Source organism: Salmo salar, chromosome ssa24 (assembly GCF_905237065.1).
Source record: "Salmo salar chromosome ssa24, Ssal_v3.1, whole genome shotgun sequence".
NCBI classification, from domain to species: Eukaryota; Metazoa; Chordata; class Actinopteri; order Salmoniformes; family Salmonidae; genus Salmo; species Salmo salar.
The window spans coordinates 22,455,691-22,472,004 of record NC_059465.1 but is presented as its reverse complement, the minus strand read 5'-3'; the positions used below and the strand labels follow the sequence as shown (position 1 = coordinate 22,472,004).

Here is a 16,314-nt window from a genome sequence, read left to right as displayed (position 1 = left end):
CTCACTGAGTTCCCTGAATTCCTATTGGATCTTGTAGTCATAGCAGATAATATTCACATTTTTGGTGACTTTAACATTCACATGGAAAAGTCCACAGACCCACTCCAAAAGGCTTTCGGAGCCATCATCGACTCAGTGGGTTTTGTCCAACATGTCTCTGGACCTACTCACTGCCACAGTCATACTCTGGACCTAGTTTTGTCCCATGGAATAAATGTTGTGGATCTTAATGTTTTTCCTCATAATCCTGGATTATCGGACCACCATTGTATTGCGTTTGCAATTGCAACAAATAATCTGCTCAGACCCCAACCAAGGAGCATTAAAAGTCGTGCTATAAATTCTCAGACAACCCAAAGATTCCTTGATGCCCTTCCAGACTCCCTCTGCCTACCCAAGGACGTCAGAGGACAAAAATCAGTTAACCACCTAACCGAGGAACTCAATTTAACCTTGCGCAATACCCTAGATGCAGTTGCACCCCTAAAATTTAAAAACATCTGTCATAAGAAACTAGCTCCCTGGTATACAGAAAATACACGAGCTCTGAAGCAAGCTTCCAGAAAATTGGAACGGAAATGGCGCCACACCAAACTGGAAGTCTTCCGACTAGCTTGGAAAGACAGTACCGTGCAGTATCGAAGAGCCCTCACTGCTGCTCGATCATCCTATTTTTCCAATTTAATTGAGGAAAATAAGAACAATCCGAAATTTCTTTTTGATACTGTCGCAAAGCTAACTAAAAAGCAGCATTCGCAAATGGAGGATGGCTTTCACTTCAGCAGTAATAAATTTATGAACTTCGTTGAGGAAAAGATCATGATCATTAGAAAGCAAATTACGGACTCCTCTTTAAATCTGGGTATTCCTCCAAAGCTCCATTGTCCTGAGTCTACACAACTCTGCCAGGACCTAGGATCAAGGGAGATACTAAAGCGTTTTAGTACTATATCTCTTGACACAATGATGAAAATAATCATGGCCTCCAAACCCTCAAGCTGCATACTGGACCCTATTCCAACTAAACTACTGAAAGAGCTGCTTCCTGTGCTTGGCCCTCCTATGTTGAACATAATAAACGGCTCTCTATCCACCGGATGTGTACCAAGCTCACTAAAAGTGGCAGTAATAAAGCCTCTCTTGAAAAAGCCGAATCTTGACCCAGAAATTATAAAAAACTATCGGCCTATATCGAATCTTCCATTCCTCTAACATTTTTTAGAAAGAGCTGTTGCACAGCAACTCACTGCCTTCCTGAAGACAAACAATGTATACGAAACGCTTCAGTCTGGTTTTAGACCCCATCATAGCACTGAGACTGCACTTGTGAAGGTGGTAAATGACGTCAGACCGAGGCTCTGCATCTGTCCTCGTGCTCCTAGATCTTAGTGCCGCTTTTGATACCATCGATCACCACATTCTTTTGGAGAGATTGGAAACCCAAATTGGTCTACATGGACAAGTTCTGGCCTGGTTTAGATCTTATCTGTCGGAAAGATATCAGTTTGTCTCTGTGAATGGTTTGTCCTCTGACAAATCAATTGTAAATTTTGATGTTCCTCAAGGTTCCGTTTTAGGACCATTATTGTTTTCACTATATATTTTACCTCTTGGGGATGTCATTCGAAAACATAATGTTAAATTTCACTGCTATGCGGACGACACACAGCTGTACATTTCAATGAAACATGGTGAAGCACCAAAATTGCCCTCGCTAGAAGCCTGTGTTTCAGACATAAACAAGTGGATGGCTGCAAACTTTATACTTTTAAACTCGGACAGAACAGAGATGCTTGTTCTAGGTCCCAAGAAACAAAGAGATCTGTTGAATCTGACAATTAATCTGGATGGTTGTACAGTCGTCTCAAATAAAACTGTGAAGGACCTCGGCGTTACTCTGGACCCTGATCTCTCTTTTGAAGAACATAATCAAGACTGTTTCAAGGACAGCTTTTTTCCATCTACGTAACATTGCAAAAATCAGAAACTTTCTGTCCAAAAATTACGCAGAAAAATGAATCCATGCTTTTTTTTACTTCTAGGCTGGACTACTGCAATGCTCTACTTTCCGGCTACCCGGATAAAGCACTAAATAAACTTCAGTTAGTGCTAAATACGGCTGCTAGAATCCTGACTAGAACCAAAAAAATTGATCATATTACTCCAGTGCTAGCCTCCCTACACTGGCTTCCTGTTAAGGCAAGGGCTGATTTCAAGGTTTTACTGCTAACCTACAAAGCATTACATGGGCTTGCTCCTACCTATCTTTCCGATTTGGTCCTGCCGTACATACCTACACGTACGCTACGGTCACAAGACGCAGGCCTCCTAATTGTCCCTAGAATTTCTAAGCAAACGGCTGGAGGTAGGGCTTTCTCCTATAGAGCTCCATTTTTATGGAATGGTCTGCCTACCCATGTGAGAGACGCAGACTCAGTCTCAACCTTTAAGTCTTTACTGAAGACTTATCTCTCCAGTAGGTCCTATGATTAAGTATAGTCTGGCCCAGGAGTGTGAAGGTGAACGGAAAGGCTGGAGCAACGAACCGCCCTTGCTGTCTCTGCCTTGCCGGTTCCCCTCTCTCCACTGGGATTCTCTGCCTCTAACCCTTTTACAGGGGCTGAGTCACTGGCGTACTGGTGTTCTTCCATACCGTCCATGGGAGGGGTGCGTCACTTGAGTGGGCTGAGTCACTGACGTGGTCTTCCTGTCTGGGTTGCCCCCCCCCCCCTTGGGTTGTGCCGTGGCGGAGATCTTTGTGGGCTATACTCGGCCTTGTCTTAGGATGGTAAGTTGGTGGTTGGAGACATCCCTCTAGTGGTGTGGGGGCTGTGCTTTGGCAAAGTCGGTGGGGTTATATCCTGCCTGGTTGGCCCTGTCCGGGGGTTTCATCGAATGGGGCCACAGTGTCTCCTGATCCCTCCTGTCTCAGCCTCCAGTATTTATGCTGCAGTAGTTTATGTGTCGGGGGGCTAGGTTCAGTCTGTTACATCTGGAGTATTTCTCTTGTCTTATCCGGTGTCCTGTGTGAATTTAAATATGCTCTCTCTAATTCTCTCTTTCTCTCTTTCTTTCTTTCTCTCGGAGGACCTGAGCCCTAGGACCATGCCTCAGGACTACCTGGCATGATGACTCCTTGCTGTCCCCAGTCCACCTGGCCGTGCTGCTGCTCCAGTTTCAACTGTTCTGCCTGCGGCTATGGAACCCTGACCTGTTCACCGGACGTGCTTGTTGCACCCTCGACAACTACTATGATTATTATTATTTGACCATGCTGGTCATTTATGAACATTTTAACATCTTGACCATGTTCTAATATCCACCCGGCACAGCCAGAAGAGGACTGGCCACCCCTCATAGCCAGGTTACTCTCTCGGTTTCTTCCTAGGTTTTTGGCCTTTCTAGGGAGTTTTTCCTAGGGAGTTTTTCCTAGCCACCGTGCTTCTTTCACATGCATTGCTTGCTGTTTGGGGTTTTAGGCTGGGTTTCTGTACAGCACTTTGAGATATCAGCTGATGTACGAAGGGCTATATAAATAAATTTGATTTGATTTGAAAGTAACCAAAAGGTTGCTGGTTCGAATCCCCGAGCCAACTAGGTGAAAAATATGTCGATGTGTCCTTGAGCAAATCACTTAAGCCTAATTGTTCCTGTACGTCGCTCTGGATAAGAGCGTCTGCTAAATTACTTAAATGTAAATTATGTGTTTTGAGTGTCTGTCTTGTATGTGAATGCCTCTCTCCCTGCTGACCTGTATGTGTCCTTTGGAAACAGGTCCAGGCAGCAGCAGCGCCTCCATGAGAGGCAGGAGGTCAGGTACAGATGGTGAACCAGATGACCGTCCTCCAGAGGAGAGGGGTGAGTGATGTTTAATGCCATGCTGCCACTCCCAGGCACAACATACTGATCCCCAACCAACACCGCTATGGATAAAAACACCTGACACCTTGCTTACTGTCCTTTGTTTTTTTGGGGGGGATGCTTTTAAAACCACCCATGGTCACCCCAGATACTCACCCAGGTGAGTGAAGACAGGTGCCCTGTTGGCAATGTGAATCTGAGTGGCATTCACTGGCAAGGTCAGGAATGTGAGGTACTCTGAGAATCAAATAACCTGGGAAGGAGAGTTTATTAACTGGAACTGGATGGAGATAGATATGGTCATTCTCCAGACTGAGAAGAGGTGTGTTGTGTGTCATTACCTCTGGCCTGACCACCACAGTAAGACTGAGAGGTGAGACTGCAGGAGGAGCCATCTCCTCCACACATCTCCTCCACCTTCCCAGACTGCAACACTCATCACAGCCAAACAGCTGGTAGAAGACCGGTAGAAATGATGGCCCATTAGCTTATGAGGACATGTCAGGTCTAATACTATTTCAAATTGTCTCTTAGAACTTTCTAAAGTGGAGAAACCCAAGCAGGCCTTTACCTGGCACATCCCTTCTTTGACAAGCTGTGGTGGCACCCAAGGGCGCTGGACTGTCTGTTTCACATCGAGTGCCGTCCACAAACTGAGACCCAAAGGCTTACAATTAAGTTCTCTCCCTCTCTCCACATATACCTGCACTGTTCATCCCCTGGTCATGAGGAACAATCAGAGGGATACAGTGGGTGGAGGGAGAATGTCAAACTATAGTAGTTTTATTGTCCCTCCACCCCACCATTCCGATTGACGAGGTGTCTTGGCCCAACCATGACATCCTACAGTGTTGGGAGACAGGCACAGGGGCTGGAGCACTGCTCTGCCATGAAGGCCAGCTGGGTCCTATTCAGACAGCATAGTGTGAGGGAGGAATGTGGAACAATGCTTGTTAAGTTTATACCCTTCATTTCAGATGACATCTGTTTGACAATCAATTGGACTGAGTCTGATGGGACCCAGCCAAGTGGAGAAGTGGCACACACGTTTACAAAAAAAAACGCTATTCAGACAGCATAGTGTGAGGGAGGAATGTGGAACATTGCTTGTTAAGTTTATACCCTTCATTTCAGATGACATCTGTTGACAATCAATTGGACTGAGTCTGATGGAACCCAGCCAAGTGGAGAAGTGGCACACACGTTTACAAAAAAATCAGGGACGGTAGTTAAGTGACAGACCTCATTTATTGATTTTCATGTGGGCCGAGGTAAAAAGAGCAATCCCTGCTGGTTGGTGAACACTGATGTTTATTCTATTGGTCACTGAAGGATGTAATTTACAGTGCAGAACAGTACATTTGTCCACAAACCCACTCCATGCTTGTTTCATGTACAGTATTCTGTTGTGACGTGGTAGTAGTGTAGGACGGAAGATTCCATTAAATCCCATGAGAGTTGGCACATGGAAATGCCATTATACACTTAGTACCAAACATTAGGAACACCTTCCTAATATTGAGTTGCACCCCTCAATTTGTCGGGAGATGGACTCTACAAGGTGTTGAAAGCGTTCCACTGGGATGCTGGCCCATGTTGACTCTAATGCTTCCCACAGTTGTGTCACGTTGGCTGGATGCCTTTTTGTCCACCACCGACTATTGATACACATGGGAAACTGTTGAGCGTGAAAAACCCAGCAGCGTTGCAGTTCTTGATACAAGCCGGTGCGCCTGGCACCTACTACCATAACCCGTTCAAAGGCACTTCAATATTTTGTCTTGCCCATTTACCCTTTGAATGGCACACATACAAAATCCATGTCTCAATTGTCTCAAGACTTAAAAATCCTTATTTAACCTGTCTCCTCCCCTTCATTTACATTGATTGAAGTGGATTTAACAAGTGACATCAATGAGGGATCAGAGCTTTCACCTGGATTCACCTGGTTAGTCTATGTCATGGAAAGAACAGGTGTTCTTAATGTTTTATATACTCAGTGTATGCAATATTTGTAATGAAGCTCTTGAATAAGACTTGTTGACAGACCAATGCCTTTCAAAGGGAGCATAATAGGTGTGTAAATCAACAAAAATAACAGGATGTTAATTTGGCCTGATCATTTTCACAGAAACTCAAAACTGACCTTATAAGTTCACACAAGCAGTATCATAAATTCTGTGGTTTAGAGTGCATTCTTTATAAGTTTAATATAGTACCTCTAGAGGGCAGACAAGGCCTATTGTCACATTGCAGGTGTACTGCAGGACTGAATGCTCCTTAGGTGTGATTTCTACAGCAGTGGAGGCTACTAAGGGCTGGGATGGAGTGAATGGAATGGTATCAAACACATGAATGATCAAAGTCATGAATGTGTTTGATACCATTCCATTTACTCCATTCTGTCCATTGTTATGAGCCGTCCTCCTCTCAGCAGCCTCCACTGGTCTATAGGGTTCAGTTGGGATTCTGTTGGTGGTGGATCGATTACTTTTCCATGATTGTTTCCAATAGAAATATATTCAGTTCAACTCTGGCCTTTTGGTTTACTTCTGGAAGCGTCACTGCTTTAGGAGGCAGTTCGCTGTGAAGCATACTGAGCTTCTCAATCTCTTCTATCAATTTGGACAGTTTTTTACAAACTCTTTTGTGTGCTTTTGATGTGTTATTAACAAGTAGCCCTTGGACCATATAATTTAGCTGTGTGTATAATTGGTGGAAAATGAAATTCTTGCACCTCAGTAATGTACTTGAGAAACAATCATTTGATGCACTTCAATTAGAAATAGAACTAGTTTCCATTAATCTAGGTCATGCTATTAAATTCCCTTTCCAATATTCCTTTGATGTTATTGGACTGTCACTTAATTTAATGAAATCATGAAAAATATATGCGAAGGCCTCTGAATAAGACAGTTATTTTTTTGCTTTTTATTTAATAGATTTTATTTCTACTTATATATTCCATAATTGTCTGTACTTTCTCTATGAGAATATTGCAGTCTAGGCGTACAATCCAATCTTAGATTACCAATGATGTTGATTGGTGAATATATATACAATAATCTCTGTTAGTTGGTGTTGATTGGTGCCCTCCCTTCTAGAAGTGACAAACCTTTAAAACTCGTTGATGGTTTTGGCAGTTTAGAAAGTACTTGAGCCAAATCTAATATGATATTTCTGCTGCTGTCCTCCTATTGGATGAAGGGAGATCAGACTGGGCAGCCAGCAACTCCAGTTGGCCCTGAGGAGGAGGACAAACTGGTTGCCAGGCTGGTGAACTTTCAAGGTGAAACCTGCTACATCTCACATCTGACAAGAGTATGCACTGTATATATAGGGTGATTAATAACCCACTAGACTACTGTATCTTACTCCATGCCATACTGTTATAAAGCATAGATGAGTGGAGAAGTTATTTTAATAAGTATTTTAGGCCAGCAAGTGGTCAGACCAAACAATGCCATTAAATCCAGGAACAAATTTGATATGCTTTTTTTGCTGCCATACTCAATAATGTCAGTTTGCTCTTAAATTGTGTCAGATTGTCTACTTTTGTGAACTTTCTTCTTTCACTTCATCTAGTATGCTGTGTATTTCACTTAAGTTCAAGTTGTATTAGTATGTACAGGATACACATGGTATACACCATCCAACAAAATGCTTACTTGCTTAGTCATGGAGACAGAATTGTTTAGTTCAAAGTGATGTTTTATGAATTCATTTTTGATTTACCCACTGGGCACAAACTGGTTGAATCAACGTTTCCACATCCTTTCAAACTCCAAAAATCGATGTGATTTTGAATCAACGTGGAAAACTGATTAGCTTCTAAAAAAAAGTAATAAACATGAGGGCATTTCGTCTCTTTTCACCCAACGTGTTAACCTAAATCCAATGATATGGTGTCATGTTTTTGTTGATTTCACTTTGAATTCACGTCAGTTGACAACTCAACCAAATGTAAATCAAAACTATAGACATTGATCTGATGTTTGTGCCCACTGGGTGTTGTATTAAAGGCGTTTGATTAAATGAAATGGGTAAAAACACCCTCTCTCTCATGTCACTCTCTAGGGTTTATTTCTGTTTTACCTGGTATTGGTATATTAGCAGTGAGTATTTAAATTCTGAATAGACTTATTTTACCCTGACAGTGCTCAAGCCAGCCTACTCTGCAGCATGATTACGGAGGGAAAATAATTGCCCCTGTTGAGATCATAGTTCCCAGACAATGTTCTAATTATCTAGAAATGTTAACTGACAGGAAAAGAGAAATGAGTCTGTGTAATTCACTTACTGTTAATAAAGACATGATTATTTTTCTATCTCTGAATCAACACATGCTTTTGATGCTATGCAGTAGCACATACCAAATGTTATCCAACTGTAAGAATCTGGTGTTTAGATATTTTACACGAATATGGTGTTTGACAAATTGGAACTCTGTTGTCAAGGCAGGAGTCTCTCTCCTCACAGTGAGCATAGTTTATCTCTATAAAGCTGGGATTCCAGTCCCATCTGCCATTAGTCGGCTAGATGTCTTCCTGTTGTCAGTCTGAATTAACAGCTGGGTATTAGGCATTATACCAACAGAGCTGCTTTACTAAACCCTGCTGCCCCCTGGAATAGTAGCACAACACAGATAAATGTACAAGTGGGGAGTCTAGTCTCAAAGACGAGAGAGGGGATTCAGTTTTTATGAAGCACTAAATTTAACATAGATATATTTCCCCAGGTTGGTACAACAGCAATTTCAGCTCTGCGTATGCTTGTAAGCAGTTTTTTATATTGCATGGGAGGACAGACAGAATGGGGTTGAAACATACCTCAGTGAACGGATGTCATTCGGAGTGCTCTGTGTGTTCTGTACGGCAGGGCCATCAGATCAACTAGTCCACTGCCTCTTATATTTTGTCATGACTAGCACTGACCACCACATTCTGAAGCTGTCACAAGAAAGGAGAGCAGCACTAGCCTCAGTGGCCCAGACTGGGAGTTCCTTCTTTTGTGTTTTTATGCATTTTGTCCTCAGTGACACCTGCTGAGGGATTGTCCTGATGGTTTGGAACATTGTGCTGTTGTAGGGAACCTGTAGACCAGACAATGTAAAAGGATAGACACATCTAGATTGATTTGTTTTGGTTAACTGTGCTGAAGTAGTGTCTCCCAATGTGCATGGATTCCCTCTTAAGATCGGCTCTCCAAAATTATACAGAGTGGATATGGCCTTGATACAGAACCACCATGCGATGCTTGTTTATTGGTTGTCCTTATTCACCCATTCCATCTGTCACATTGGCCCTGAAATGTGTGGCTTCCAGCAAGTGCCCATAAGTGCCTACTTATGTTCCTACCCCATAGTACATTATCTTCATCAGGTGTCCTTATTGTAAACTTAACGTATACACTGTACTTCCTCGCTATTCTAATCTAAAACATCCATTCCTACACTCGTAGGAAAAAAAAGGTGCTATCTAAAACCTTAAGGGTTCTTCGGCTGTCACGATAGGAAACCCTTTTACCTCCAGGTAGAACCCTTTTGAGTTCCATGTAGAACCATTTCCACAGAGGGTCTTCCATGGAACCCAAAATAGTTCTACCTTGAACCAAAAGGGCTATGGGGACAGTCGAAGGGGGAAAAAAAAGAGTTCCAAAAGGTTTCTAAGGGTGTATAGTCTTTATGTATTGCCCTTTGAAATGACAAAATAAATATGATGGTGAGTTGACAAAGTTAATAAATTGTGTCCTGCTACTACAGTAAGTCAGCAGAGTGTTTACTTGTGAAGTTCAGTCTAACATACAAGATTGTAATTTTTTCAGTTTGTCCTGGTGTTTTTATTTCAGTATTTGCTCATCTTTCTTGCTGTGTTTATAGAGTATATCGATCACTGTGATTCATCAAATGTGCATTAATTTGAAAAGTTTGGTCCTTGACTATTTATGAAAGTGCAATAATGATTGATCTGATGCTGAACAAATAGTACAGCAGCACATTAAAAATATCACCAATAGCCTCATAACCTTTATTCAAATATATGGATGTTTCCTTTAATTGTTTGGGGTGTTGTTTATGCAGGAGGGTGGCTCTCTTTTCACAGTTGTAATGTAATAAATGATCTGTAAGATCATGCTACACACAGGAAATCTCTGCAATTTTTCCCTCCAGGGTCATGTATTTAGAAATGAATACATGGCTCTCTTTCCCTCTACTGATGAAGATTTGATTGCATCCCCATGCTGTGCCAGGCATGGAAATTCAAGTCAGTAACTATTAGACAGGTTTAGCTGTATACTGGTTCAATAACACATTCAACTGACTGGGCTGGATATTATATTATTGTTGGATTGTTTTAAGTTAGTCACTATAACATAAGGTATGGACATGAATGTTGATTTGAGGTGGATATGATTTTTTTTAAATTGGTTCACAGTTCAGATCATGTGTGCTTGTGCACAGGGCAGTATGGTATAAGGTGTTTGGTGACAGACTGGCAAACGTATAGCTTTGCCAGTCTGTGCGCTGGGTGTTTTTTTAACCAGGCCAGTGCAGTCTGTGTCTCTCAGCACTGGCCAAGGTCCCCCTCCTCCCAACCCTGCATCATCCTCACCAATCATTTGAAGCTACTTTCACCCGCACTTTCCTAATGCATCAATGCACCTTTAGGCAATGTGTGTTGGTAAACCTTGAAGATACAAGCAAAATGTAGTAGTAGTATAAGCTTTACGTTGTTGTAGGCAAGCATTTGCCACTTTTTGTTCTTTCTCATTGCAATAAAAAACGCAGCATATTTGTATTATTACTAATATGGTCATTAATAATTTTAAATAATGAGCTGATGTGGCAATTGGAAGAATTCTTCCATGTTGTGTTGCTACCATGTTGTTATCATGTTGTGTTGCTGCCATGCCTATGTTGTCTTAGGTCTCTCTTTATGTACTGTTGTCTCTCTTGTCGTGACGTGTGTTTTGTCCTATATTTTTATTTAATTTATTTGCATTTTTAATCCCAGCCCCCGTCCCCACAGGAGGCCTTTTGGTAGGCCGTCATTGTAAATAAGAATTTGTTCTTAACTGACTTGCCTAGTTAAAGGTTCAATAAAATAAATAAATACTGAGAGACACATAGATGTTGTTTGGCAGTTTATCTTAATCTATTCCTCTGAGAGTATACCTGATATTGGTGCAATGTAAGGGACTGCAGGACTCTGTTGTGAATACTGAAAGTCTGGCCTGAGCCCGTCAGATACACTGTGTTCCTCTCTGTTGTGAAGAGGATGTGCTGACTGCCTCCAGCTTCTAACCTTTAGTCAACCCAGTCCCAGTTCACTTAATCCCAAACAATTTAGCCTGTAGCTGGTTGACAGATGTAGAAATTGAAACTGATGGATTGGATTCACCGTTTGTGTACCATTTCTCCTAGAGGTCTGAACCAAGAGTTTGATATCAGACCATTTGTTACATGATTAAGTCACTTTGATTTGTCTTGCCTTCCAGGTCACCCACTTGGTCATTTTGTTAATATATATTCTGAAACAACATGTACCCATGGTACATGGGCTCCCATGTGGCGCAGTGGTCTAAGGCACTGCACCTCAGTGCAAGAGTGCAAGAGGTGCAGCGGTTCCGTGGTTCGAATCCAGGCTGCATCACATCCAGCCGTGATTGGGAGTCCCATAGGGCGGTGCACAATTGGCCCAGCATCATCCGGGTTTACCCGGGGTAGGCCTTCATTGTAAAAAAGATTTTGTTCTTAACTGACTTGTCTAGTTAAATAAATGTTATATATATATATTTAAACCCATCTCATTGTTATTAAATGATTAGAGCTACACATTGTTTTTGCACCTACCATGCGTCATGTCCGCAATGGTCACGTGAGGTGATATGTGTATAATTGAGCACTCAGTTTGTTAGAAGTGACGAAGATCCATTTCGGATCGAAACGTTGTCAGTACAGAAGTGAATTGGGAGCTTTAACAGTATTCTTTATTAGCCCAGCAACTATGTTTTTTAAGGATGTACGTATGATCACAAACTTTGCCTCCAGCTTCTAACCTTTACTCAACCCAGTCCCAGTTCACTTAAACCCAAACAATTCATTTGAAATAAACATTTTGCCTGTAGCCCGTTGACAGATACAGAAATTGAAACTGATGGGGAGGTCTGCGCTGTGCATGTGTTTGGGGATTTTATCTGACCAGGGGTGCAGTTCTCTGGCCCTGGATGAACCGTTTTACATCGCTTTTCTGTAAAATGCTGAAAAACAACAACAAACCCAACAGCTAGAAAGTCATCTCTCCTCTAACTGTCCTTATGTTCTTCAAATTCCACTGTAATGACAAAGTAAACCCTCATCCAGCACACCACAGCACCAATAGAGACGGTTCTCTCAAGGTGATGCGATTTAAAAGTGATCCCAGCTCCACTGCCGTTGTGCCCTTGAACAAGGCACTTAACCCCACAATTGCCCCAAAGGCACTGCACCACTGTTTACCCGGTGCCACGTTGGTGTGCGTCTGCGGGGTTAGTAAAGGCAGAGGACGAATTTCAGTTTCTAACCAAATGGAAAATAAAGTATACTATTCTATTAAACATGCAGGAAAACTAATTAGGTTCGCTTTCCTATTGTTTCTCAATTGTTGTTCATTTTAAATAATTTCACAATACCTCTGATTTACAGTTCAAGGCTTTCGAAAATAGCACAGGAAATAAAGGGTTAATAGCAAATTGTGTCCAGTGGTTCGGACTGCGATGTTCTGAGGCGAGCCGATGACAGTGGAAGAGATCGCCAGGAAACGCGCTCTTGTACAGAAGCCTCGCGGGAAAGAACATAATTCGTCCATTTACAGTAGTCAATTCCGGATGCCAGCCTGAAAATTAATTAAGGTGAGTGTTTCAAAAGAAAGCTGTCATGTCTGTTACAAGGGTAATATTTGTCATAGCTTGGACAGTGAAAGTCGTTTGAGAAGTAACCGAATGACAGGTACAAAGCGAAGACCTCTCAGTGGCTTATATTAGATTTCCTTCACGGTCGCCATATCTGTAAACTGTTAGTGTTGCTAAGCAATCGTGTTGAAACCGTCTCTGCTACCGGTATTTTTGCACAACCTGCAAAGGCAGGTTAATGCACAGAGCCCAATAAAAGTTTCACAGATTTTAGCCTACTCTTTCCTTATTGATTTGTTATTAAGTTATTTTGTTGTAAGAAACATCACCCAGCCTGGGTAAAGTGGAAATATTGTAGTGAACTCAAACCAAAATGCATGAGGTTTGTTCGATGAGGAGTACAATTATATCTAATTTAGATTTTATTTTCAGTGCACCTTGCAGAATTCATTGTTTGTTGGATAACATATATGCTACATTGAATGACCTACAGAAGGGTATTATTGATCCAATTTATGTAGTATTGGTAAGAGCAGCCCTGTATTGTGAGGGCTGCATACTGGAGCAGGGCATGTCTCTCACCCCAATGAATCTCAAGTACGTTCCTCTTTGGCTGTATCTGCTTTTCCTGTTGAAATTTACCCACACACAAGTGAGTCACCTGTGTTTTATGTTAATGTAGGCTCTAGTGTAATTTGTTGAAGACACACTTCAGCTATTTTTTTAAAACTTTTCTTGTTGAAAAACAATATCCCAACTATAAATACATTCATGTACTTAAGGGTAAAAAATATAGTATTACACAAAATAGTGTTTTTTTAGACACAACTCCCAACTACAAGGATTAGGCCATTCAAGGAATTGGTCTGATGTGATGTCATCCCGCCTGGCTTGCAGGGACAATAGAGGAGCATTAGAGATCAAAAGATACCTGGACCAGCTATTGAGATGTGCCTTTTGTTAAGTACATTAGGTGAAAAGCAGACTGGACTCGTACTTTAAGACTTGGGGTGAGCAGAATCAACAACCTCTGTATCATTCAAAACAGTTGCTTTGTGAGAAGGTGTTAAAGTTCACAGTTTGCCATTGTTATGTAAATGCTGTCTTAAAAGTACCCATTTTTATTTTACTAGGCAAGTCCGTTAAGAACAAATTCTTATTTTCAATGACAGCCTAGGAACAGTGGGTTAACTGCCTTGTTCAGGGGCAGAATTACATATTTTTACCTTGTCAGCTCAGGGATTTGATCTTGCAACCTTTCAGTTACTAGTTGAACGTTCTAACCACTAGGCTACCCTGCCGCCCCATGACCTTGGCTTGGCCCCAAATCAGGGCAGGTCTGCCGGCAACATGGCACAGTGAGACGCGGGTCCACGTAGATGGAAACAGAAAAGTCTGAGTCTTTTGGGTAAAACACCGGGGTAAATCCTCAGTAGAAACTTGGCAACGGTGAGTGTTTGAAGAGAACAAGTGCTCACCATTTGACACAGATGAGTGCTCCTGTCATTGGTGTGGAGTGGGTGAGATCCCAGGGATTAAGGATAGCTGATGTTCACAGTAGTCTGGCCCTCCTGGCACTGCCTTGACCTAGCAACTGCTGTTTGTTTTCACAGTGTCTGGGTTACCCGGGACCGCAGTGCTGAGCAAACACAAGGATGATTACCACCACCACAGTTACATGCATGGAGTGGAGAAGACAGTCCTGGCCAGGAATGGAACAAACACATAGGCATAGATCCTAATGCTTACTGAGATAAGGTGCCGTAGTGTCCTGTCCTGAGGCTCAGTCAGCTGCTGAGGTTAAGCATCAGTGAATGCCACCTCAGGTCTTTGATACAGAGAAATTCCATGATCCATCTCCTGTCGTCTGTGAGAGGCTGAAATCATTAGGTTACCCTGTGCCGCCGTGAGGCCAGGCAGTAGGGAAAATGATGAGTCAGAATGGAGGAGAAAAGTGAACTCTCACTCTGTAAATCCCTCAGCCTGGAAACATACTGGGAAAACCACCTTAGTCTTTCATTCAAAGAATTGGGACATTTCTATTTTCTCTCTCATTTCGGTATTTTGCATTTTAAATAGCAGTTTAAGTCACAGAGCCCTTTTGACTTTGTATTTTCTGCTGCTGTGTCTGAAGGATGCCCTACTGGGATCTGAGTTCAAGCCGGGGGTGTAATTGAAAAGGGAATGCTTTTGAGGCCGAGCCATGTTCATTGTAGTTTAGTTTACCCACCCCCTTATCTCAGCTGTGAAGAGGGAGGATTCTCTTATAAGTTACCCGAAACCACAGAGAGAGTGGTGGGGGAAAAGGGTGAAATAGAGTGTAAGGAGGAAAAGGAGGGGTGAGAGGAACAGTGAGCAGAGTGTGAGGGAGTGAGCGTACACAAAACCCAGACACTGGGTGACTCCTGTAACCAAGGACGAAGGTAGCAACGCATCACAACGCCACTCTTACCCACTGGACATTCTAAAGAAAGGAGAGACGAACACTCAGACTCAGATAGTCAGCAATCTCCCATTATTCAGTCCTGAGCCCCTGGTGTTGGAGTGGCTGCCCTGGAGGGCTGAAGTCTTGACACATCCAGAGTGGACTGCACTGAACACAAGCCTGATGTGGGTGGATTGAGTTCGATCCTCTTCCAGAGTTGACTGTTTCAGTGGTATAATTGTATTGCTTTCCTCTACTGGCCCATATTTGCATCTGTTTGACCAGCGAGGACTGGACTGAGAGGGTTGTTCAGTTAGTGTGTGTCAAGGTGGAGCAGGAGGAGGCGTGGAGGAGTAACCCAAGGCAGTAAGGAGAAAGGTACAGACCATGGGTAAATCAAACAGCAAGCTCAAGCAGGAGGTGGTGGAGGAACTGACCAGGAAGACCTACTGTGAGTAGCCTTCTTGCTTTTTTCTGTTCTCTCTTTTCAACGGGACTGATCAGACATGGATTGTAAAAAATGCTAATATGTTTTTATTTGTGGGGATCACAAAATCATTGTAACATGCAGTAACTAATCCTATTTAGGCTAATACCCATAACAGCACTATAATAGCAGTGACCCAAGACGATCTATAATCGTTATCGTTTTAAGCGTTTTATGATGAGCAACAGTGAATAGAAATAGTATTAAATGTGTGCCTCATATGAACTGGTTTGCGTGTAGCCTGAGTAAGACATCTTCACCTCTGTTTCTCTTAATCCTCATAATCAACAGCACAAATTAAATGTCAGCTCCACTGTGGATATAGCCTTCGTATTTTTGCATAAATACTCATATGGTGTCACAAATTGTGATTAGTTTAGGTCTGGAAGTGGTTCTAATCAGCGTCTTTTGAAACACTCCACTGGGAAGGAGAGATCTTTTAAAATGCTGATGGGGTTAAGACTTTGGATCAGCAAATCACACTGGTGTTTTGCCAAAGATAGCAAATATGGGCTTGCTGGAGCCTTCATACATTTCCATAAGTATGCACATTTAGGCAAACTGTTTTAAAAGGTCTTTAAGTAGCAGGCGAAATAACAATATTTTCATACATCACTTAACCTGTGTAAGCAAACCTGTGTAAGCAAAGTAG

The 16,314-nt window shown here is 42.2% G+C and overlaps 1 protein-coding gene and 1 long non-coding RNA gene across 2 annotated transcripts in view; both read left to right on the top strand.

Moving 5' to 3' along the window:
- The first annotated feature begins 3,569 nt into the window (after positions 1 to 3,569).
- On the top strand, positions 3,570 to 8,189 carry LOC123730378 (uncharacterized). The gene is made up of 2 exons (XR_006761749.1): positions 3,570 to 7,150; positions 8,019 to 8,189. It is a non-coding gene; the product is annotated as an uncharacterized lncRNA (long non-coding RNA).
- A 4,458-nt stretch (positions 8,190 to 12,647) lies between these two features.
- The window catches only part of ncs1b (neuronal calcium sensor 1b), a 34,700-nt gene continuing 31,033 nt past the window's right edge, over positions 12,648 to 16,314 (top strand). The window contains 2 exon segments of the mRNA XM_014171850.2: positions 12,648 to 12,750; positions 14,364 to 15,626. Coding sequence (XP_014027325.1) covers positions 15,563 to 15,626 — 64 coding nt within the window. The 5' untranslated portion in view covers positions 12,648 to 12,750; positions 14,364 to 15,562.